Source organism: Tachypleus tridentatus, chromosome 4 (assembly GCF_004210375.1).
Source record: "Tachypleus tridentatus isolate NWPU-2018 chromosome 4, ASM421037v1, whole genome shotgun sequence".
Lineage (NCBI taxonomy): Eukaryota > Metazoa > Arthropoda > Merostomata > Xiphosura > Limulidae > Tachypleus > Tachypleus tridentatus.
In genome coordinates, this window is record NC_134828.1 from 84536259 (window position 1) to 84561962 (window position 25704).

General features: G+C 34.6%; 1 protein-coding gene across 13 annotated transcripts in view; it reads right to left on the reverse strand.

Moving 5' to 3' along the window:
* Positions 1 to 25704, reverse strand: part of LOC143249592 (uncharacterized) — a 75768-nt gene that overhangs the window by 26887 nt on the left and 23177 nt on the right. For 12 of the 13 annotated variants that reach the window (XR_013027848.1, XR_013027849.1, XR_013027845.1 and 9 more), the window contains one exon: positions 8529 to 10402. Coding sequence is in view for 5 of the 13 variants with exons in the window: in XM_076499712.1 (XP_076355827.1) it covers positions 8529 to 10402 (1874 nt within the window). In the remaining 8 variants the exon portion in view is untranslated. Of the gene's footprint in view, positions 1 to 8528; positions 10403 to 13520; positions 13653 to 25704 lie in introns of those variants that run through there. The other variant, XR_013027850.1, reaches the window with a different exon arrangement.

The following is a 25704-nucleotide window of genomic DNA, read 5'->3' on the forward strand; positions in this document are numbered from 1 at the left end:
CAGCTGTTGCATGTTCAACTGGAAAATGTCTACACTTTCATTATGACTCTTATGTGTTTAAGCAAATACCTGTTCACACACACATAAACAGATTATATCTATGTATGTACTTGGAATATTAAATACAGTTTCATTTCGTATGGATGAAAGTGCTTCCAGAAAAAGAAAAAAAATTAATGTAGACACTAAGTCTGTGGAGGAAAAGATTAAAGGACCTCATTACCTCCTAAACTATGTAAACGTATATGTTCTGCCTGTAGGCAACCTTCCGGTTACTTTAGCGATACAAACAACAAAATTATAAACAGACAGTTATAAAATAGAAAACTGAAGCGCCGTGCATAAACACGCTTAATGATTTATGAAACTGCTGATGACGTAATTTCACTAATGAATAGGAACATGCTACTTATCTTGTAAAGGAAGTAACGTTTTCTATTTTACTACGATAAGTGTAATTTGATCGAGTTGAACAGAACTAGAGCTGAGAAGTAGACCAGCATAAATATACAAAATAATTCTCGAAAAACAAAGATAAGCAAGCATCGGTGCTCTGTCTGTTTCCCTTCTATCTTTATCTCTGTTTACCTCTGTCTTTCTGTAAATAATTAATAGGTATTGCAGAATGAATACCGTTAAAAACCGGTTGCTAACATGTGGTATTGTATAAGGTGATCAAATTTAACATAGGCACTTGTTGAATGATAAAAATTCCTTCAAAGTGCAAGCAACTCAAACGCTCATTAAAATAACAATCAGGAAATTCCTTCTATGGCTGTGAATATAGTCAAATAAAAAGGCATAAACATTTTGAGGAGGGTGGAAGAAAATCAGAGAGAAAGAAAAAAACAGTAACAGGAAAGGAGGTTTGAGCACCATGCATGCAAAATAGCAAGCACTTGTTCGGTTCCCGACATGCCTTGCGGCACCCACCATGTGTATGTGTGTGTGTGTGTGTGTGTGTGTGTATTCATAAGAGGAGTTTTTGTAAATGTTGTGAAAATAAATCCGTTTCACATCCGGTGTATCTGCGCTTCTTTCTTATTCCCTTCACGTCAATGTACTTACTATTCGTCAACTTTAACACACACCATACTACCAAGGTGTAATGACATAGAGTTACAAGTGGTAGTACGTATTAAATAGTAATAGTACAGTAGAGATAAACTTACACATCAGTATACTACAACACATGGTTTTTATCCTTCGAAATGTAGGTAATTATACGTTAACTTGTGAATACAGTAATATAGGAGCCCAAGTTTAATAATCAAGACGATTAGCATAAGTTGTGCTGTTTCTGGTTTTCTTCTGATTGACACTAACACAAATAAAAACAATGTTTAAGCAGCTTTAACTTAAGTTCTTATTTATCTTTATTGGTGAGAAAAGAATCAATAAGTCTTTCTTGAGTCATTAATAATAGTTTCATTCATAATCTGAAGTTTTTAAACTTTTCTTATGAGATAAGTTTTTCAAGTTCCTAGTTTAAACTGAATTATAGCTTTAAATCTAGTGCTCGACTGCTGGTTTTGAAGTTTCAAATATTTTTGTCCTGGTTACTGTTTCTAATATTTTAGTTTGTTGGTTGACTTAAGGCTCAAACGTTTCTAGTCTGTTGCTTGATTAATGATTGCTTGTTTTATTATTCTAAGTCTGATTGTTTGGCATTATCCAATTTTTGTTCCACCTCTAAGATTGGTTTGTGATTCCCAGTTCGTTCGCTTGGTTAATAACGCAATGTTCTCAGCCTGTTAACTTGATTAACTTATGTGGTTTTTTGTCTCCTGTGTGACTTGTTTTATATATCTTAGCCTGTCGTGTGACTAATAGTTTACGATTCTTAGTATGTTGGCTTCACTTACTCTTTTTGTGGCTTCTACTTTGTTTCTAGATTTAAAGCTTCTGTCTCCTAGTGTGTTTTTTAACTAAGGGTTTGTGATTCCTAGTATTTTGAATCACTTATGGTTTACGTTTCTTAGCCTGTTATTTGACCAATAGTCTGTGGCCTTGTTTAATTTGTGGGATAATAGAATACAACGTACTGACTATAATGGGGAGACAATATAACGTACATAACGTGAGGTTCAAATGGTACTTGATTACGTCTCACTTCATGGCGAAATGTTGAATAGAAATAAATCTATTGTCTCACAGATATATGTTTAGAAACTTCATATTTTTCGTAAGTTAAATGGGTACCTCTTAAAAAGTCTTGACTAATGGTGTTATGGTTCTTAATCTACTGGTTTGACTTGATTCTGTGCTTTTTATTCTTTTGAATGACTTATTGTTTGTTTCTCCAAGTTTGTATTTTTTTTTTTTACTAATGGTTTGCTTTCTAGCCTATTTTTTGACTATGGGTTAGCTTCCCGGACTGATTTTTAGTCTGATGCTTGACTTACGGCCACTGGTTCAAAATGTGTTTGTTTGATAATGGTTTGTGGTTCTTAATTTGTTATTTGATCAATAGTTTATTATTCCTAGTTTCTTGGCTAACTAATGGTTATACAATTCTTAATTTGTTGATATGAATAAATTTTTTGTGTATTGTTTACATACTGTTTTTGACTCTTAGTATTCTGTTCCATTAATGATTTGTGGTTACTGTACTGTTGTATAACTAGTGTTTTTTGGCTGCTACCTTTTTTATTTGACTAGTTTTGGGGACTCCTAATCTGTTGCTTGACTTGTGGTTTGTGACTTCTAGCATGTTGCTTCACAAATGTTTGTAGTTTCTTTTCTGTTGCTTCGTTAACTGTTTATAGTTCTTTGTCTGTTGCTTCACCACTAAAGGTTTGTGTCTCCTATCTGTTGTTTGGTTAATAAATTGTGGTTAATAGTCTGTTGTTTGGTTAATAGTTTGTGGTTAATAGTCTGTTGTTTGGTTAATAGTTTGTGGTTAATAGTCTGTTGTTTCAAATATGGGTTTACCGTTCTCAGTCTAGTCTGATGGTTAAGTAATGGTTTATGGTTCATAGTTTGTTGTCTTCACCAAATGTTTTCAAGCTTCTAGTGTTTTCCTATCACATTACGAGTTACACACTTATTCCCTGACCTACTAGTTTCGATCTTTGAAACTAGTAGGTTTATTAAATATTATAATAAATTTAATATAATTTATTAAATATAATAATTAAATATAATAAATTACACTATGTAACAAAATTTTTACTTTTTCTTGTTCCTGAGCAGAAAGTGTTATTTCCCAATTGCTTATGCCTAAAGTAAATGTAAAACACCTATTTTTCTCTTCAAACTTTGCTTTTGTGACCTGGGAGCGTATAACGAAAACATGATTTGGGGGCTGATACATGAAAGTGATTTACATTACAGTCGCAAATCTCGAAAAAACTATTCACTTCTAAAAAAAAAGTTGTTTATTTTTGTATAACTTTAGTATAAATACATGTAAATCTTGATTCATATGTTGTTTTATTCAGACCTTATGTAAATGAAAATGTGCAAATTTGCCAGTTTTTACATAGAAAATAGGTAAATTTCTAAATTTCGTTATCCAGGTCGCAAAAGCAAAGTTTGAAGGGAATAAGCAATTAAAAAATAACACATACTATCCAGGAATAAAATTTGTGTTACATAGTGTTAATATTTCAAAGCTCTGCAGCTATAACTTACATGCAATGGTAGTTTTATATTATTAAAACACGTAAACATTAAGATGTGTATACACATCACATCAGATGTATGTATATATCATACCACTTATGTGTTTCAATAACTGATTTTTAACACGTGTCTGTAACTTACAGTATTACTCTGAACGTGTGTGTGTAATTGTGTTTGATTATTCTCTATAAAGTGTGATATGTGCGAGTTAACACACCTTGAACTGGACGTATTAACAAATCATTTTGTTACTTTCAAAGTGAGCACACAATTAACCTTGAGGTGTGTTCATTAATTTTACTCTCGAAGTGAACAAAAACCTTACCCTGAAAATGCCAACAAAAGTCTCGCTCAGAGTACACTGATAAACCTTACTCTGAATGTGTTTATAAATCTTATTCTGAATTTATTGGCAATTGTTGTTGTGGATTTGTTGACACAAGCTTATTTTCTGTGTATCAACAAATTTTACTTCTGTGTTTGTTGACAAACCTACTTCTGGATATATTGACAAATCCTACACTCGGTTTATTGACAAATCTTATCCTGGATCTGTTGATAGGTTTTATTCTGGGAGTATTGACTAGCCTACTTCTGTATTATTCAACAAACCTTATTCTGACATAATAACAACAATCACATTTGACGTGCTGACAAACCTTACTTTGGACGCATTTAGAATTCTTATCCTGGATATGTTAAAAAGCCTTTTACTGGACGTGTTTCAAAACTTTATTCTGTACGTATTGGCAAGCTTACAAAAGTTGTGTTGCTATACTATATACTGGATGTGTTAGGAAGCATTATTCTGTAGGTGGTGGCAACCTTCTACTGGTTGTGTTGATAAATTTTATACTGGATGTGTTGGGAAGCAATATTCTGTAGGTGGTGACAACCTTCTACTGGTTGTGTTGATAAACTTTATACTGGATGTGTTGGGAAGCATTATTCTGTAGGTGTTGACAACCTTCAACTGGTTGTGTTGATAAATGTTATACTGGATGTGTTGGGAAGCAATATTCTGTAGGTGGTGACAACCTTGTACTGGTTGTGTTGATAAATTTTATACTGGATGTGTTGGGAAGCATTATTCTGTAGGTGGTGACAACCTTCAACTGGTTGTGTTGATAAACTTTATACTGGATGTGTTGGGAAGCAATATTCTGTAGGTGGTGACAACCTTCAACTGGTTGTGTTGATAAACTTTATACTGGATGTGTTGGGAAGCAATATTCTGTAGGTGGTGACAACCTTCTACTGGTTGTGTTGATAAACCTTATACTGGATGTGTTGGGAAGCAATATTCTGTAGGTGGTGACAACCTTCTACTGGTTGTGTTGATAAACTTTATACTGGATGTGTTGGGAAGCAATATTCTGTAGGTGGTGACAACCTTCTACTGGTTGTGTTGATATACTTTATACTGGATGTGTTGGGAAGCATTATTCTGTAGGTGGTGACAACTTTCAACTGATTGTGTTAATAAATTTTATACTGGATGTGTTGGGAAGCAATATTCTGTAGGTGGTGACAACCTTCAACTGGTTGTGTTGCTAAACTTTATACTGGATGTGTTGGGTAGCAATATTCTGTAGGTGGTGACAACCTTCAACTGGTTGTGTTGCTAAACTTTATACTTGATGTGTTGGGAAGCATTATTCTGTAGGTGGTGACAACCTTCAACTGGTTGTGTTGATAAACCTTACTCTACCTAACCCATACGGGGCGCGTTGGCATCTCTTACTCTGCGTGTGAACTAGTCACTCTTTGAGCATGTATTCATAACTTTCATTGGATATGTGAGTACAAAACGATATCTACTGTTAATGAATACATATCCCTACAGGCCAAATCTTTATTACTATATCTTATACCATATCAAATCGCATTTATAATTCTTCAATTTACTATATGTAGTTCAAACATACGCTCGACACATATGGTCGTACTATGCATCAGTAAAATTCCATTCCTATTAACTTCTTACAGTTATCTCTGAGGTTACCATCGTGAATTTTGGAACTGTTTGTGTGTATGTGTATTTTTTTCTAATAGCAAAGCCACATTGGGCTATCTGGTGTGTCTACCGAGGGGAATCGTAGACTTACTGATGTTCCAGAGAGGGACGTTTTCACTTTCCAGCTAGTCTATTAGACTATCATAGCGATAGGTTACCCACCACAACATATTAAATTATCTACGTTATATAACGGTGTCCCGGACAATCAAGGCCAAAGGATGTTGTGGTTACTTTCATATGTACTTTAAAATATTTGATTGATTTGGGATATTCAATTAACGCAGATCTAATACGAAAATTCCTTGAGCCTTGCGTCATAAGGCAAGTTCAAACATGTAGAGACAAAATCGCAGTGCGAAAATATCTACACCAAACGACACGCGGTCGACGTAAAGCACACTGTCGCGACATGACGCCTCCGAGTAGCATCCCAGGGTTCCAGGGGCCTATGAACTTCAGTTAAACGTCAAGCTCCTGTCGTTTTTTTAATAATAATATTTTTTTCTTCGCACGGGATCAAATGACTTATTGAATAGTTTAATAAATATCATTATGTTCTGAATATGTTACTAAGTTGTGTTTTGTTGATTAAGTGGACTCAGGCTTATCACTAGTTGTTTATGCGGTAAATTATCCTTTTTCATTCTCTTTGTTAAACACTTGTCAGTGTAAACTATAACTTTTCTCAGGTGTTCCCACTGTTAAATATTACTTCTACCATATCGTAAAGAATGTAGCTATTGATATCAAGTTAGGATAAACAGTTTGAAATTGAGAAGTCATGATACAGATTATGTTTTTGTATGAATAGTAAAGAAAAAATGTAATTAATCTATCTGTCTGTCATGATAAACCAACAAGATTCTCTGTCTATTTATTTGCACGTGGTAGATTACTATATCATTGTGTAATTAGAAAACACTGACAATAGGAAAAAGTGTATTTTTATGAGGATTCGAACTTCATTTGTCGATTTTTCTTCTTCTCTGAAGATTAAAAAAATCTTTTTTTTTTCAAATAGTACATTTTGTTTGTCATTTTGAAACATATATGGTTTGTAAATTCCCATGCTACGAGGGGAAAAAACATCACAAAAATTATTAACTAACATTAAGAGATTGCTACTTGTTTAAATATAACATTTCTAAGTCTGTTTAACTTCAGGCATCTTTACAAAAAATATTCCATCAGTTTGATATTGCAAGTATATCAGACCTAGTTGTTAAACCATTTCATCAAAGCTACCGATGTTGTATGTTGTGTTAAATCCATATAGTGTTGAGTTACTTCAATAGATGTTAAGGTGCAGAAGCTTGAATTTATACAAGAAATGAGTACCACTTTTTACCTACGTAACACACCAGTACCACTTTACCTATGGTGCTTACTGTTTTAACTTAATAAGGAATAGAACCTTAAATATACTCAAGAAGTGAGTACCACTTTTCACCTATGGGTTACATTACGGTACTCAACGGCGTAACTCAACAAGGCGTGACTTTCTTCGTGTATAAACCAACCTTGACCAATTTGTTCAACTACGAAACAGAAGTAGCATCAGACGCTACTTTAATGTTGGCAAAGTCGTTTTTCTAAATGCCACTTGTTTAGCTAGAAGAAGGTCTAAGTTCCTGTGACTTTACAGTGGTGAAACAAAATACAAGCGTCGCCTTAGTTCTCCCCGTTCTCAACTGTTGGTTCACAAATAATGTGTGGCCATTTTAACGTGGCTGTCTTCTCTTTCCGACATAAATCATAACTTTACATTCTCTACTTATATATCGTCTTTAATTCTTTTATTTAACTTCCGGTGGGTGAGATCACCACCCTAAGAACATTGCTTGATACAGACTCACATACAGTACCATTTATGTAAAATAATATATGTATGTACGTATACAGTTAGGAGTACAGAGCACCAAGATAATGTAGCTACCGAGGAAGCTGGTTCTGTGTATAATGTTTCTACCTCAAATAGCTGCAAATTAATTTATCTTTTTTTGACCACTCCATGCAAGCATACCAGGCTATTTCTTCTATGATCGACACCACATGTTAAGCACGCCGTTTTGGGGCATGGGAAACAGTCCTTTCTAAGTGACCGTGCGTTAATTTAGACTCTCGCGTTTAAACACTGATAGGAACGTCATCATCTGACATTTGTAAAAAATAAAATCTCCGGCTAGGACTGTAACCAACGTGATGATGTTGTTCTTTTTTAATATTTATATTACGGGATCAGGTGAAAATGTTAAAACTTCTATGCAGCTTAAAACTTGTGTAGCTTGAAAGAGGTGCTGGATACACTAATTTAAAATAACTAAATGTAATCTCCTTGGATTAAAATATGGTTAGCGTTAGAAGGACGTGTAATTTAAAAGTTAGGAATGTATTTGGGCACATATTTTTTTTTCTGTTTTGTGTTCTATGCAACATTAAAAACCAAAAGGAAATTCTCCTAGAAATTATAAACAAATGTAAGCTCCTTTTAACTATTGTCATGCCAAATAATTTAGAGATTTTTGGATTTAAATGTTTCTTGTTGTATTATAATTCCCAGTTAGTCGTTTACAAGTAATGATATGGTTTCAAATATTATGATTATCATGTTACTATTTTCTTTTATCCCACAACCCAAAAGTTGTTTAAGATTAAAGCAAAAATGAGTTTTAAAGAGTGTCCATTTGACTGGTGATTTCATCTGATAAAAAAGCCACATCCTTCTTAATAATTTTAGATTAAATTTGATAATTTACCATTGTTGTCGGTGATACATTTTTTTATATTATTTGCAGTACACGAAATATGTTTCCCTGAGTGACACAGCTCTTGTTCTTTTGTTAGATACACAATGACGTTTTTAGACAAAATATTAACGTACCTTACATTTGTTGGGTTTTTCTCCAGAGTGAACTCGCATATGGATTAGTAGTTTGTAACGAGCGTTGAAGGGACGAAAGCGGCGTGTACATCCTTGCCAAAAGCAAGTGAAGTCTTCACCTTTCCTTTGGTCAACGTGGGCTTTCTCAATGTGTTTCACTAAATCTTCTTGCTCACTGAAGACAGCGCTACAGTCGATCCATCTGCAAACGTGGTGCTGTTTGGCTCCCTGATCACTGTCGTTACCTTCGACAAGTCGATCACCTTCTGAGCTATCGAAGCTGGAATAGCTCGACGGATGACTGCTGTCAGAAGAGCTTTTCTTTTGCAAAGCAATTTTTCTGGCCATATGTTGATCATAAGAAGGAGGAGGACGATTTGACAATGGCGGCAAGGGTGGAGGGGGTGGTGGTGGTGGTCTAAAGGGCGCTGAAATGGAAGAAGAATACATACAACCACCATCATATTGTTCAGTTTTAAACATGTTATCTTGCTGTTCCACTACTTGCAGATTGTTTTGAGGAATAATTACTTGATCTGGTACGGTAAACTCTTCAGACAAAACGTAATTTCCTTGTTCAAGATTTTGCATATCTTGGCAGGCCAAGAAGTGACTGTCAATGTCCAATACGTCATCCTTAGCATCCTTGACGCTGGTATTTGTTTGTGGAGTGTAAGAGATGCTCATCCTGTAAGCTGAAGAACCAGAACCCGAGTGTGGACTGCTACTACTGTTTCTGGCAGACAAGTGACCATAACAACCGTGTCTTTCTCCAGAGGCAGGAGACATACTCGCTGAAGAACTTCGAGACCCATTCCACTGAAATACCAGGGATGTGGGAGATATCCTGATCAGAGTATTCAGATCTAACCCATCCGACGACAATGGAGAGATTGACAAAGCTCTCTTTCCAGTCGCGCGTGAACCACGGCCTGAAAAGGATGACCTCGCAGAATGTCGAGGACTGACAAAATTAGAAGCTGGTGGATACATTTCCGCACAACTGGAATGAAATCCTGATAAAGAGCTCTGTGTCCCAGAGTACTGACAGAGAGTACTACTTGGTGCCATTACGTTGTTATATGGAAGAGCAAACTCATTGGCATTTGTTTGGATGTTTCCAATGGAAGGCAGAAGTGAATACCTACTCCAGGTAGTTTCTTCCTTGACTTCTTGAACTGATGTGCACGGTAGATATGGCACAGTTGTGTTATTTGAAGTCGATGGTAAGTCAGAAGAAATACGATTAGCAGGATCAGGCACAGGATTGGTTAATAACGTCTCTTGTGGCTGTAGGAGGATTGAAGAAATGTCACTTTGGTTAACAGAAGGCTCCTGAGTGCCAAAGTGAATATCAGGAAGGCCAAGAACGCTCCCAGAATCTGTCGTCGTTACCATTAAATCGGAGTCAGCAACACTGTTAAAGAGTTGGTCTGAAGATGAAGCAGAAAGAAGAGAATCCAAAACATTATCCTGACAGTTTAAGAAATTATCTGAGCTAGTCTCAACAAAGTTCTGAATGCTTTCTGACGCAGAAACAAGGGAATTAACGAGTGTATCTATAACTGGCTGGTGACAAGAAGACGAGTTCATGAAGGGAGAATTGTCTAAGCTTTGGTTACAATCTCCATGTAAATGAGATGTTACAAACGAGGATGTACTCAGATCACCAGAGAAACTAGAGCAGCTAGGACTTGGATTGGTGCTTAATGTTAAAGTTTGGCTACCTGGAGAACTTACACTGGCAGCTCCTGGGGACGGTAAGATATCTAAATGCATTGTAGGTAACACGTGAACTGAGGATAGTGTAGTCTCTTCTCTGTCAATTTTTTTACCTCGGCTTGATGAGATCTTTCTTGAGTCGATAGTAGAAACTGAAACAAATAAGAACTATAATAAATATAACAAAAATTAGAAGCAACACGTGGTTACTGTGCTCTGTATCCTATTGTAGAGAGTTATTTATTAGTTAAGGTTCAGGATAAAATCATTTTATTCATACCACTACTGGAATACAGAAATAAATTATAGAATACAATTTCAATACTTTATTTCTGTATGTTGTTATGTTTTGGTTGCTACATCATATGATAATTAAAAACCAAAAGATACCACTTGCAAACTAAATCTTTAAATTTTGTGTTTGTGTGAAACTAACTTATAGGCTTAGATATATATAAACATTAAATTTACTTAATAGACTTTCTCTTGCACACACATATACAAAACAAACACCTAATAGTTTGACGATTCATTATAAATAAACATTTTGGTTTAAAATTTACTCTGTAAATGTTTAACCACTGATATGATCATTGATTTAAATTGCTCATATGTTTATACGTGACATTTCACAGAATACTTTTAAATTTTATCAAACACATTTTCAATTAATTAGATTCCTTACATAAATTTCTAATTTCCGTTTTATGGGTTTATAAAAGAACGAATAAAATGTAGAAATTTTGTGTCAGTTTGTGTTTGTTTATGTTGATGTAAGTAAGCAGAAAGAGGCAGCAGCAAAAAAATCCAGCAGATTTTTATTTCCAATTGTATATAACCTGAATCAAGTTATAGTCTTCTAACTGTAGTATGATACTCACAAAAAAAATAGAAGAGGAGTGATTATAATTACGCAAGTAAGTTTAAGGCAAAATGTTTCAAGCGTTGGATAGAGACAACATATCTCATACAATATGTGTGAAAAATACAGCTAAGACTGTTTCACCTGATCAAGGATATAAAAATGCATTATTTGTAAACATCTATATGTACATGAATACGAGGAAACAGAAAGTAGTAATGTAATCAGGTAGTAATGTAGTAATGAAACGATCTGGTTTTAATAACATTGGATTCATTTCGTTTTTGTCACTTATACAGCTTTATGTTTCACAGAATTCTCATCTAACCAAATATTCCACAAAATAACCTTTATCGGTTTGTTAAATTCATAAGAGCGTTTATCTCGATAAAATTCTAAGATAAGACGAAAGGTTAAAATGATAACTTTGATTATCAAAGAAAGGAAGCATTGAACAGTGTTTAATAAAGTTAATAAATTATACATTTAAAAATATTTTAAATCGTTTTAATTTATTTGTGTCAAATTCTCATCACGTTTATAATTTCTGTCAATTTACTTGTGTATAAATTATTAATTTTATTTTTGTTTTCTCAACCGGGAATGGCCTGGTTATTAACACGTTGGGCCACAGATCGAATAGTTCAAAGTTCGATTTCTGATGCAGATGAACATGTTCTGCATTTGCATTTATAGGTGTGTTATGAAAGTGAACAAGTCAACCCCATTATTAGTTGAAGGAGCTAGACAAAGCCCTTGTGGCGACAAGTGTTACTGTCTGATGCCTCTCGTCTGGTCAACAAATAAAAGGGACAACTATATCTGAACCATGTAGGACGTGAACAGGAATTTGGACTAAAACGTTGGGTAAGGGAGGGATACAAATACATTTTAATAAACAATGTTAGACTGCACAAATTTAAATGTTTCGTGTTCAAGAAAATGTACAAAAATATCAGACTAATTATTTTAGAGTTTCAGACACAACCGGTTTATTTCCCACTTAACAATATTAAAAAAAATGTTTCAAATGGGGGAGGAGGGGACCTGCCCCTCTTTTTCCCCATAATTATGCCGTTGCTAGGAGATTCTGACCTGTCTGTTTAGCCTATATGCGCAAAATCTGTCGTTATGTTAAAAATTCCATTTTTTTGTTTTCTCGCGGTGCACAAAATCGTGGAGTTTGTTTTACCTGCATATTAGGTTTCTCCGCATAGCTTTGTTTTGCTGCTCAATAGCGGCAAATAAGGAGAAAAATACTGGTTGAACTTGTAATGATATTTAAGTATAAACTGAAATCAACATATACTATTGAAAAGTGTAATAAAATAGACAGTCCACTGAATATTGCAGAATAGATTCACTAAAGTAATAACTATGATAATAATCACTAGTGTATCCACTGTTTTCCCTGTACAATTGAAAAGTATAATAAAATAGACAGTCCACTGCATATTGTAGAATAGATTCACTAAGGTAATAACTATGATAATAATCACCAGTGTATCCACTGTTTTTCTTGCAAATTCTGTAATTATGATGGAAAAACAAAGAAAATAGCTGACTATGGACACTAATGCTTCGTATGTAGAAATGGTTTAATGCTGCATTGTTAATGTATCCTTTTGAAATTATTTTTAATTCCTAAAGTGTGAATATAGAAATTATTAAAATACAAGCAAACACTGATTCAACTATTTGGTAAATCACTGAAATTAATCTTTAAAAAAAGGACGCCGTAAAAATATTGGAAATCTATGTATTAAAACATTAAACTAATTTTCAAAGTATTTTTGCTAAATGGTTATACATTAAAATGCTACTTTTAATTGACAGGATTAATTAATTTTTTCAATAACTGATCTTTGAAAAATGGTTAGTTTCTTTAAAGACAATATTATTCAAAAACGTTTTTAAAATAAGACAAAGGTCCCTAAGAACATACAAAAAAAAAGTTATTCCACTAATATTTTGAATGTTGCACTACTGAGATTAAGTGTTTTATTAAACATCTAAAAATAAAAAATAATGTATTAACTGGCCCGATATGGCCAAGTGATTAAGGCACTCGTAATCCGAGGGTCGTGGGTTCTAATCCCCCTCACACCAAACATGCTCGCCCTTTCAACCGTGGGAGCGTTATAATGTGACGGTCAATTCCACTATTCGTTGGAGGTGGGTGGTGATAATTAGCAGTCTTCTCTCTAGTCTTACACTGCTAAATTAGGGATGGCTAGCGCAGATAGCCCTCGTGTGGCTTTGCGCGAAATTCCAAACAAACCAAACGTATAAGAGTGCTTGTGATTTCCTTGACCTGAAGAAGTAAAAGATATTACCAAAAGTAAAACAGTTTTTCTTATTAATGCAAAACTTATAATTAATCTCCGGTGCAAGAAATGGATACTTACCCATGAGTCACCAAAAGAGGACAGGTATCTTGGACTTTAAGAGGTAAGCGTGTAGATTTAATTGCTATAATTGTGACTCAGTGAAGACGTTTTAATGTGAACAAGTGATAACATGTTGTTATATAATCTCATCCACACATATGGGATGGTAAGATGTTGAATTCTTAGTCATGTACGAGTGGCCAATCACATGAAATGTTTTTAAGTGTGAACATCAAGCTTAATGTTGATTGGCTTAGCAAAGACACGAGCAACACTTTTTAGGTAGAAACATGTTTAAACTATTTCTCACTAGGCAAAAAGAAGTTGCGTTCACACGGGAGGATGAGTGCCTGATTCACAAGCTTGGTTGCTATGGCAACATTCCGCCGGACAGCTGGGATGAGAGCTCACGTTTCACCACAACAGCTGACTGAATGAGTGAGAAAGGATAAAAACATTTACACGTATCACATAAGAGCATCAACGCTGTCCAGCCAGAACGCTAAGACCAAGATAAAGATACCGAAAAATGGGTCCATGTAAACATTACTTCACACATAAAAATAAACAGTTGAATGACCAAGAAACACATAAAGTATATTTCTTATGAAACTGATCAAGTGAAAATAATTAGATTGCTTTATGTCCTTATTACAGAAATATTAATCAACATCAACCACACTGTAAACACTTCAAGATATTCTTTCAGTACTTTGATGTATTCACAGCCATCCGTATAGTTTACAGCAAAAGCAAAGAATGCTTCAGAAAGGATATCATTTATACTTGTAAAATAAATATGTATTGTGAGTTTCAGTAACCATGTTTACAATGACAGTAATTAAAGACCATGATCTCAGTAACTAATAAAACAATTTTAACCAAAGTTATAGGGGCAACTGCATCATATAGCACCTTTCGTTAAATCTCGTAGGATAAAAATTGTTATATAATTTCTGAAACTTGTTAAATTTCCTTAAACGTTCTTACACTGAATGTGAACCTTGTTCGCATCAAACAACTTAGACATCAGTCGAGTTTAGCATATTTCTAAGGGTAACATTTTGCTAGAAAACATTCATAAATATAAAACACACACAACTATACTGAAGTGTGAGCATGTAAAGTGGTTCTAGAGCCACACCACGTTGTTACTGTTCATGACGACCTCACATCTTGAAATAGTCCTACAGAATACGTTCTATTACAAAAAAGATCCATCCTAAGGTTGTCATGTACAAATCACAATACTCTTCCTAAATAGTTTTCATAAGTCAACTAGTATACGAGGAAAACGATTTCTTAACCCTAGTTCCAACAGTCCGATCACACCCATTTTATTTTCAGCTATTTGAGTCATGCGATGTTTGAATGGACATAACGTGAAACCAGCTCGTGTACATGTGACTTGTTAATTTTTCAAACAGAAGTCTTTCTTGGTTGTGCTACGTACAATTACCTATTGTACGTGAAAGGCATTTACACTGACTGTTGTGTTCGTGAATTCTGATCCACAAAACGAAGCACCTGAGGTACTTACAACGGTTGGGCAACAGCTTCCAATAGATTCATTAATCCTCATGACAAAAACAAACCTAAGCGTTTTAATCAGTATTAGGTCATTTGTGGCAAAAGTTTGTTTGTTTGAAGTTAAGCACAAAGCAACACCACGGGCTATCTGTGCTCTGCCCACGGAGGGTGTCGGAACCTGTATTCTGTCGTTGTAAGTCCCGCACTGTGCCAATGAGGGGAGTACTTGTCGCAAAAGCGAATATCGTTTGTGGAGAATCAAAATTGATAAACCTGATACCATTAAGTGCTGTTATTGTTTGTCGGTGATGCTAAAGTCATTTCTGTCTTACCTTACAAACATTATAAACAATTTAAAAGGGAGGGTTAAGAATAACTCTATAAGCATGCGCCACATCTTGTTTTCAGAATATACATTTGAACTATTATTTGTTTAACACAACAGTAAGGTGGGCTATAGTTTGTGTCATGCATTAAAATCACAGACTCCAATTTCCATTGAAAAACAAAAACATTAAATGCAATAGGTGTTTAAATGCTATATTATATACTAAGAGCCTGAAGAGTGTACCACAAATATAAATATGAGAATAATACATAGTAATGGCGAGAGTTAAAATTTGTTTTACACAATGATAGTTTGAGCTAATACTTGTATTACAGAATAATGGTGAAAGATACAGTTTGTACTACAGAATATCACTAAGAGATAAAACTAATGCTACAGAATAACAATGAAAGGTATAAATTGTATTAAAAGAATAACAGTTGCTATTTTGTGAGATATTTGAGATCTAATAAATACATTTGACCAAGGAAACACAACACATTCCTGTAACGGTTTGAACAAGATATAGCTTCGCATTTTGCCAGAGAGCCATGCTACATATGAAGCTAACAATTTTTGTACCGTGAGGCCAACGTACAGTTACTAGTTTCTGGCTCTCACTCTGTTCTTAGAGAACCGTAAGTTTCTTTTATTGTCCAATTCTATATTTTGGTTAACTTTTAGTAGTTATGGTATTCACATTAATTATGACAATAATGAGGTCATTTTTTATAAAAGAAATGAAAGTGAAAGTCCAAAGAGGCAGAATAATATCACAAATGGTTATTATACCATCAGTTGTAAGTTATGATATCTATACAAACTAAAGGAAATAAATTGTACTTATGCTATATTTTTTATAAGTTAAAACATTCACTGTCCGTTCGTAAGTTTGGCAACAATAGTAGTGGTTTCAGTTGTAGTTTGTTTTACTATCTTAATGTCAACGTTATTTTAGATTATTTTATATGATGCTATAAAATCATAATTACAGATAGGTCACTGTTTCTTTACTACTGGTGTTGTTCTTTAAACTCACATTATGACGAGTGAGTGTGTAGGTTGTAACAGTGTTTTTTTTAGTGTTAATCCAGTCTTTATATATAAATTTTTTTCGTTAGAGAGTAGAGCTGGCATCACTGCTAACGACCGCAATTTTTACCATAAGCTATTCAATTTTCCCACGTGCATGGTACATGATGTTAGACTTACGTAGTAAGCTCAGTCAGTTTGCACAACAGAATAAACGTCACACCTGTCAGTGATAACGGAAGACTTATTGGCTAACCTAATCAGTGCAAAGTTCGACCATCGCATGATCACATCAATTAGAGTTTTCACGTTATTAGTTTAAAACACAATAATGATATGTAGGATAACCCACAGTACAATAAAAGCAATACATTTCGAAAATTATCAACTGTAGTTTTCAACAAAATCTCAATTTATTTCTCTATTATTGAACATATTAAACGTATGAAGATTTTTGGTGTGATATTAGCATACATTTTTTATTGTACATAGTTTTGCAAAAAAAAACAAAAAATTTTCCATTAAAATATTCAACTGCTTTATGTCGTGGGAAAATACTATTTTATACATCTTTAGAAACATCCCTTTAGATGAGTGGACTTGTGTGACAGGATCGTCACTAAGAAGGGGAAGCCACACACAAACATCAATATCTTGTTCCAGTGGAGTCCTATCAGTTGCCGGAGGGAAGTTATGACACCGAAGTTTGATAGGACATTAACTTTTTATCGTCTATGTCATACACATATCTGTAATGTCATCAAAGCCGGTTTACCCTTTTGTAGTCAGATTACACGGTGAGATTTTGTGTGTTTACTTCTACTGTACATTGATAACAAGTATTTTTATCACATCACCAAGTTTTGTTATACTTATTTCCTAAGTTACTCTAGACTCTAAAGCACCATTAACTAAGTCATGAACATGTACGTCAACATTAACAGTTAGATAGCTACGTACAGAGCTTTGAGAAAAAGAAACGGTTAGGACTTTATTGTTGCATTGGTTTCACTAGAAAATCTCTACATCATCCACAATTTACCTTTCTGCCTTTTAAGTACATTAGTATAAGGGTTTGTTTGTGTTGATGTGTTAAAAACTGAATGTGCTTATCAAATCTCAAAAGCGTGTTAAATTTTATAAATTTTACTCTTCGGTCTACCAGAAAATTGTGTACCTTATCGGCTTTGTCTCGGTAGTCTTTCGCGTGCAGAGCCGACATTCCTACACGGGCCGCACGTTTATTTCACACGTGCCTACCTCCCCTGGAGAGTATTATATACAGGCTTCACTCAATAAAAGATGACATTCCCTTCGATACATAAAAAATTCTTAAGTTGCAGGGAATTGTTTAAATAAAAAAAGAGAAACGTCTGACAGGTTTTCTGTTTGAAGCAAAGTACGATTGTAAGGCTTCAAAAGAAGAATTCTACACTTTTCATCTTGTTTCACAATGGCTGTAAGTGCTTCTAACAAAAACATAACAGATGAGTTTCCCAATTACCTTTTTAAATAACCATAAAACTAAACTAGAAGGTGTCACCTAAAATACCAGGTTACAACGAACCAATAAAATTACACAGATTAGGCTTGAGTCGTCCACATTCAAGTACTTCGAGGTCATAATATTTTAAAAATTTTAACTATACGAGACTGGTGAAATTGTCTCTTCCATTAGAGACTGTTGCACGCCATTTGCTAATGATATTTTAAAGGAAGAATTTAAAAAAAAAAATAAATTAAAAAGTTAATAAAGTTTGGTTAAAGTAAAAAAATATAATAAAAGCACTGGTTCTGTACGAATAAAGTCTGTTTCTGGCTAATACAGTTACAATTATTACCTGAAAAACTGCGAAGTAATAGCTGAAAATAATTGAGGCTGTTTGAAAGTGTAAAACATGCTTACGGATATACAACGCTATACACCGGGTTTCGACACCCGTGGTGAGCAAAGCACAGATAATCCTTTTTGCAGCTTTGAGCTTAACTACAAACAAGCAAACGAAACAAAATCAAACTAACAAAAGTGAATCAGTAGAAACGAAATATAAAAATACACTACTGTGATTAGAGAAGGCTATATTAATATATTTGCGTTTAATGCAGCCCGGCATGGCCAAGCGTGTTAAGGCATGCGACTCGTAATCTGAGGGTCGTGGGTTTGCATCCCCATCGCGCCAAACATGTTCGCCCTTTCAGCCGTGAGGGCGTTATAATGTGACAGTCAATCCCACTATTCGTTGGTAAAAGAGTAGCCCAAGAGTTGGCGGTGGGTGGTGATGATTAGCTGCCTTCCCTCTAGTCTTACACTGCTAAATTAGGGACGGCTAGCACAGACAGCCCTCGAGTAGCTTTGTGCGAAATTCAAAAGACAAAAGCGTTTAGTGTATTGAATATATCAAAGTATAAGGTATAACTCTCTTCATGCGTCTTGAAGCCCTTGTAGAAACATAAATGTTAGTTTACTTATTACCTTACTTTTTTCATGGCTTAGTTTTTTATATAATAAATTTGTGTGTTTAAATATAAGTGTCATCTAGCTCTGAAATACTAAGAATAATCAGTTAAGCGACAAAACGAAACGTGGTGGCTTTAAAATAATATTACCATTTGAAAGGTACAAGTCTGAGTATCATAAAATGTGTGTATCACGCATGATGTATTTTCAACCACTAGACATCAGTGAACCCTGATGGTAACTACTGTACCATTCAATAATGCTACTCGTTTCGATGCGATAACTAAAATATACATAAAAATACATATGTAATCAATGGTTGAATGAAAATCAGACACATTTGTTGCTATTAATAAAGACATTAATCTATCCCTATAAGCCTCCCCTCTCCCCAATGAACAAGCGGTAAGCTTGTGAGCCAAAAACTTGTTTTTTGATACTCGTGGTGAGCAAGACGCATATAGACCATCTTTTAACTTTGCGTTTAAACCGAAACAAACAAATCCTTCCTATAAAGGGACAAACCTATTCACTGAAAAAAATAAATAACAGGGAACACCATTTCCTAGTGTGTGAATATAAGGGGAAGCCATCCATACTGTACTACGGTTTCAAACATTATACCTTCACAAAACAACACAAGCAGGGGCCTATCTTGTAGGTGCATCTGTTACCAACTCCATGTATAATATTTTTGTGCCAAGCGGAGTTGATGTTAGCATGTGGTGGTACTGGTAACAACTTAATTGCAAAGAGTAACAGTTGCAGGAAAAATATCATGCGACCACCAAATAGTGAAACGAAACAGGAAAATAACAGCAGTCTAAACATCCTGAGAGTTCAATGTTGGACGACGTCAGCTTTAATGACATGGGATACCATGACACAGAGATTATACGCAAATATTCATTACTCCAAGAAACAGGCGTCTCATAAAGTTTATGACCAGAAACTGTGGTCAACAACTCAGCATGTTCCTACCAAATGACTGTGTGCATATATGATAATAATTCAGGTTAATTTTGCAGTTCAATTACTTGGTTAAAACTGATCAGAATATAGATATTTCTAGTCTGGAAAGAGCTTCAGTTTGATGTTATAAGACGAGTCTTGCCAATACACTGAAAGACGATAGATATCATTGCAATAACATCTTATGAGATCACGTTCCATTTTATAATGAAACATGTTTTCTGCTCGTAATGGTATTTTTCAAGGTAATAACGTACCTACTCAAAACAAAATAGCTATTGCAAGTTGTTCTGCTGAACACGATAAAACATCTTGTTATCTACCTTAGTATATAGCATCGTACAACGAATGGAACTAACTTTGCAGTCAGACTTCGAGATTGATATTACTGAGTGACATGTCTGACAAATGGAGACGGCTACTATTGATAAGTTAACGTTATGTGAAGATGTTTAAACTTTCTTTGACACATATAGTGTTGACACTGAAGAAACTACACATAATTCTAAAAATACACACTCATTACTTAATGTTAAACTGGATCATTCGACGTACTCATTGGTTAACAGTTTCACTGGATCATCTAACGTACATATTGGTTAACTGTTACACTCAAACATTCAACGTATTGATTGATTCGCTGTTTATTAGTACATCCAAGGTACATATTAGTTAACTGTTACGCTGAAACATCCAACGTACTCATTGGTTAATTGTTAAAGTGGACCATTGATCAAATGTTACACTCGGTTATCCAAAGTATTATTACAAACTATATACGTTTAGCACCCCTGAATAAACAAGAAGAAACAAATGACCTCGTTATTTTTGTGTATATATATATATTTATTTTATTTAGAAAATGTAAAGTAATGGGAAAACTTAGATTAATTTTTTTCGTGAAAAAGTGGAAATCTCGAAAAAGATAATAGTGATCCATGAAAAACTACAAACGTATTTTTCGAAGAACAGTTATCATTTTTTGTTTACTTCTGGGTATACTATGGAAGATATCTGAACTTTCTAAACAACGAACTTCAGATTATACATTTATTTCGTTTGTCCATTCTTTTACATCAGTTCATCTGACCAGGATTTACCAAATAAAACGTAGTTTCCTGTGGTTACAAATAGTTTAACCTTACTTATCTTCGACAGCAACTACTGATTATTATCTCTAACCACAACTCTGAATGTTAAACAACCTTTGGGTTATTGTTACAGGGCACAAAAAGGCACAAACGTCGAAAACAACGCCAACTAAATAAACCCGCTGGCTGAGCTTCCGTCTCAGCTTGGACTAGTAACATCTGGCTTCTTATCATATCTCACTTTTACAACTGAACTAAACCAATTTAAAAGAAGGAACCATCAAACAGTTGAAGTATCATTCAGACTAAGAGAGTCTGATGATTTAAAGTGTCATCTTACTGTGAAGTAACTGACAGGTTAAACAGAAATTTTTATCAGTGACATCTTAGAGTTTAGTGGAGTAAGATTGATGATACCTCTACGGGTTTCCTTCATAACATATTCAAGATGATCTTTCTCAGTTTAAACTTTGATATCCAAGTTATCACCGTATAATTATATATCAAGTACCGAATCAGACTAAATTAAACGATCAGTCATTGCCGTATTGAGTAGAAGCTCCTACATAACTATAGCATAATTTATTTGAAACAAGTATATTCCATCTTCAGTGCTTAAAAGTTTATATATAAATGGCTCAAAATAAAAAAAATTCTGCGAAAGATACAACAAATGATAGATGGCACTGCGGTAATATCCCCGCGGAGAAAAAAAATTACTGTTTTTTTTTTTTTTTGGTATCTGTTAAATGAAGGTGAAAAGTTTGTTTTTACGTTAAGCACAAAGCAACACAGTGGGCTATCTGTGTTCTGGCCACTCCATATATCGAAACCTTGTTTCTAGCGGTATAAGCCCCCAGACATACCGGTGAGCCACTGGCCCAAATCCTACTGCGACTCATTGTTATGGCAAGCAATGGGTAAGCCTGCAAATCTCCTGAAGTTCTCATGTCATTAAATAATCTTAATATCAGTGATACAAATGGGCATACGCCTCAACAGAACTGCGTTACTGGATCATGCATATATTACATAAATACTAACGGAAAAAGGTGTTCAATTGTATTTTATTGTGTTATAAAAAAAGAAGAGCAAATGAGTGCTTGACATTTCGAGATATAACATTATTTAGGTTAATGAACCATCAATTACTAAATAATACATTTAATATTAACTGTCCTCTAGTGGCACAGTGGCAAGTCTGCAGACTTATAACGTTAAAAACCGATTTCGATAACCGTGGTGTTCACAACAAAGATAGCTCATCGTATTGCTTTGTGCTTTACACACAAACAAACAAAGCTATATGAAGTAATCTGGTAAAAAATATACTAATATCCTAATTAAATATTAAAGTAAATAATCAGATATTACTTGAATATAAATGATTTTCCAGATTAATTTACTTATTTTTCAAAAATATTAATTCCTCTTTAAATAGATACAAAACTACACAAACGTATTACATTGGCAAATTCAAATTGCCACACCATTTTTAAACGTTATATTTGATCAGGGGATTAGAACAGTTATTCCCAATATTCAAAAGTAGTAAGCAGTAATTAAGTGGAAAAGTACATCAGGATAGAACAGTACATTTACAAAATAAGCTGAAATTGAACGTAACCACTTGATATTTAGGAAATTCATTAATTAAATAACAAATTAAAAATCAAATCTGCCCTAAACTCTAAACTTAATCTATAGTTTCCTTGTGTAAACGGTCAGCAACACAGCTAAATGTTTTAAATGATTAAGCCATGGTTCTGTTATAAAGCGAGAACTAAGAGGTTTGTTTTACAGCAAAGCTACACTGTGCTATCTGCTGTGTCCAGCGAAGGAAATCGAACCTCAATTTTTAGCGTTGTAAGTCCGTAAACCTACGCCTATCTCATCGGAGGACAGAGGGAACGAGGGTAGGAGGAAAGTGCAGAAACAAACATGCTGTATAATGTGGGCATGGCCCTTGTCTTTCTAACTTGTTTTGTGTTATGTATTTTTATCATCTTTATGATGTTCGTATGTGTGTTAGAAATAAACATAAGGCAGGTTATTTCAATAAATATATCATAAAATACATTTCACTTTCCAATGTGAAAGAAAGGGTTAGTTTATTCTAGCCTTAGGTTCTGTATCATGTACACATTTTATTTAAGTTTCTACACTATTGATTATTACCATTTGTCTCAATTTTTGCACTATTATTTTGCTTCTTGCTTCTAGCAAGTTAGTTTAATTTTTCTTAAAGAAGTTCATTCTGAATGTGTTGAAGCATTGTGAAAATAAATATGTGCAAACTTTTAAAAATTAAATGAGGTTACGAAAAGGACATGATGAGCTAGAACGAGAATGCTACCAACTTATGTTTCAAATCATCAAGATTAGTCATATACATAACGTCCCCCGCTATTACAGCGGTAAGGCTACGGATTTACAACGTTAAAATCAGGCGTTCGATTCCCCTCGATGGACTCAGCAAATAGCCCGATGTGGCTTAGCTATAAGAAAACACACATACATAACACGGAAAGCGAAATTTTAATCAAACATTTATTCTGGGAAACTATACAATATCACTGGCAACCTGACCAAACAAAACTGTTTACAAAGAATTTCTACAGATTTTTAACACAAAAAACTTTCCAAGTGTAATTACCGAGTTTCTCGTGAGAAAGTAAGATGTTGATTTTATTTTGGATATTTAAGTAAAGATGCACGAGGGCTATCTTTGCTAGCCGTCCATAATCTTGTACTGGTAGACTAGATGCAGCTAGTCAACAGCAGTCACTAACAACTCTTGGACTACTCTAATCCGATTGTGGGATTTGACCGTCACACTCATAACGCACCGATGGCCCCAAAGTGCGGGGAGCGATTTTACAGCAACGAAACGCGAATTATAGACCCTCACAGATTCACAGTTCGGCACATTAAGAACTGACCATGCAGGAAGTGTTTGTTTTAAGTCGAGCGTAATGGTCCGTATAAATATTTGTCTGCAAATGAAGCATAAAGCTAAAAAAATTGTATGTTTTAAGATTTTAAAATATTTCCACAACGTAGTATGCACATGTAGACATTTGCATATACGCTCTGTGTAATATTAAATCAGGATACTAACAACTTGTGAACGAAAACAAGAAAGGTTACAGTGATTAAAAGTGGTTTCGTTTTGTTGAATTTCGCACAAAGCTACACAAGAGCTATCTGCACGAGCCGTCCTCACGCCAGTCATTACCACCCACCGCCACCTCTTGGGCTACTCTTTTACAAACGAATAATGGAATTCACAGTCACACTACAATGTCCCCACGGCTGCCAGGGCGAGCTTGTTTGGTGTGGCGAGGATTCGAACCCGCGACCATCTGATTAGGAGTCGAGTACCTTAACCACCTGGCATACCGGGCCCGATTAAAAATGCACTATCAGCTTTAAATTTTTAACGTAAAATAAAATCAGATTCCCATGGAGTTATCAAGAAATAGGTAGATCTCGTAACAAGAAATAGGTAGATCTCGTAACAAGAAATAGGTAGATTTCGTAACAAGAAATAGGTAGATCTCGTAACAAGCGTTTCAGCACAAACTTTTTCTATTGTTCATCCATAAATTAACTAAAACTTAATTGGGTCCTTTAAACATTTTTATTCACAGTGTTTCGTGTGTAGAGTTATTAATTAGTAATCTTCAAGTTTTTCAAGAGCTTTATTATTATTTGTGTGTGTGGTTTTACTTCATATTTTGATATATATTACAGGAATGGAATGAGCACATAAAAATTGAAATGTGAAAGCACATTCATTTCACAAAAAGATTATAAGTTTTAACTGTAAATAATGTGTAATATCTGGCACCCACAAGTAGTCATTAAAGGAATTGCAGCTAATCTCATTATTTACGTTAATGACAAGTGTTGCTTAGTCATCTGGGAGCCTTTACGGCCATATGTCTTGTTGTTGACATAGGCCACTAAGCTTCTTTTCTCCCCACTGCCATGCCACCTTGCGGTTGGTTACGAGTGCACTCCACAAATATATGTACGTGTATATAAAAAAAGGAAAATTAACGCAGTCTCCCCAGAGACACATGTGTAGGCACTATTACCATTATATATACTTGAATACCACAGCATGGCATGGCAGAAAAGCTGTTATAAAGGTTTGAGCTGATCAACCAGTTATCGTTCTGACGTACCGAACAGTTTTTGCCACTTGAGTTCGTCGCAAGGCTGTGTCTAGATCTCTGATGTTCAGTCTGCTTCTCCTTACTCTGTCGTCATAATATTACTACCTTCAACAAGAATACTTTTGGAAGAATATGTCACACAAAGGCATCTGACAACACGTGGCATCTGCCGCGCTCGTAAATTTGACCTGCGGGGCAGAAAGGAGTTATCTTTGAGAGTTGGCATGTAGAACAACGTGCCGTGAAAGACGAAAAAAAAAAGGAGTATTTGAAGTGTCATATTCCACGCTTAGGAATATATTTACTAGCAGGCGTCCTCTCATCTTCTGTTTAGAAGTGGCAGGAAAGGAGCCCAGCTTGTTTTTATATCAAATAAATCGTTGGATGAAATTCCACAGGTGGTACGAAACCACTTCTTGTTGCTGAATATATAAGCAGTCTAGAATGTTCTTTTTATGCAACTTGACAGCAAGAATACTCTTTTTAAAAGGTTTGAAACTAAATTACAAATTCAGAACGGATTTATTTACATAATATCTCAATATATATGTACTTTTCTCGTATCAGGACAGCTATCGAAAAACATAAACATAAACGTGCTTTCAAT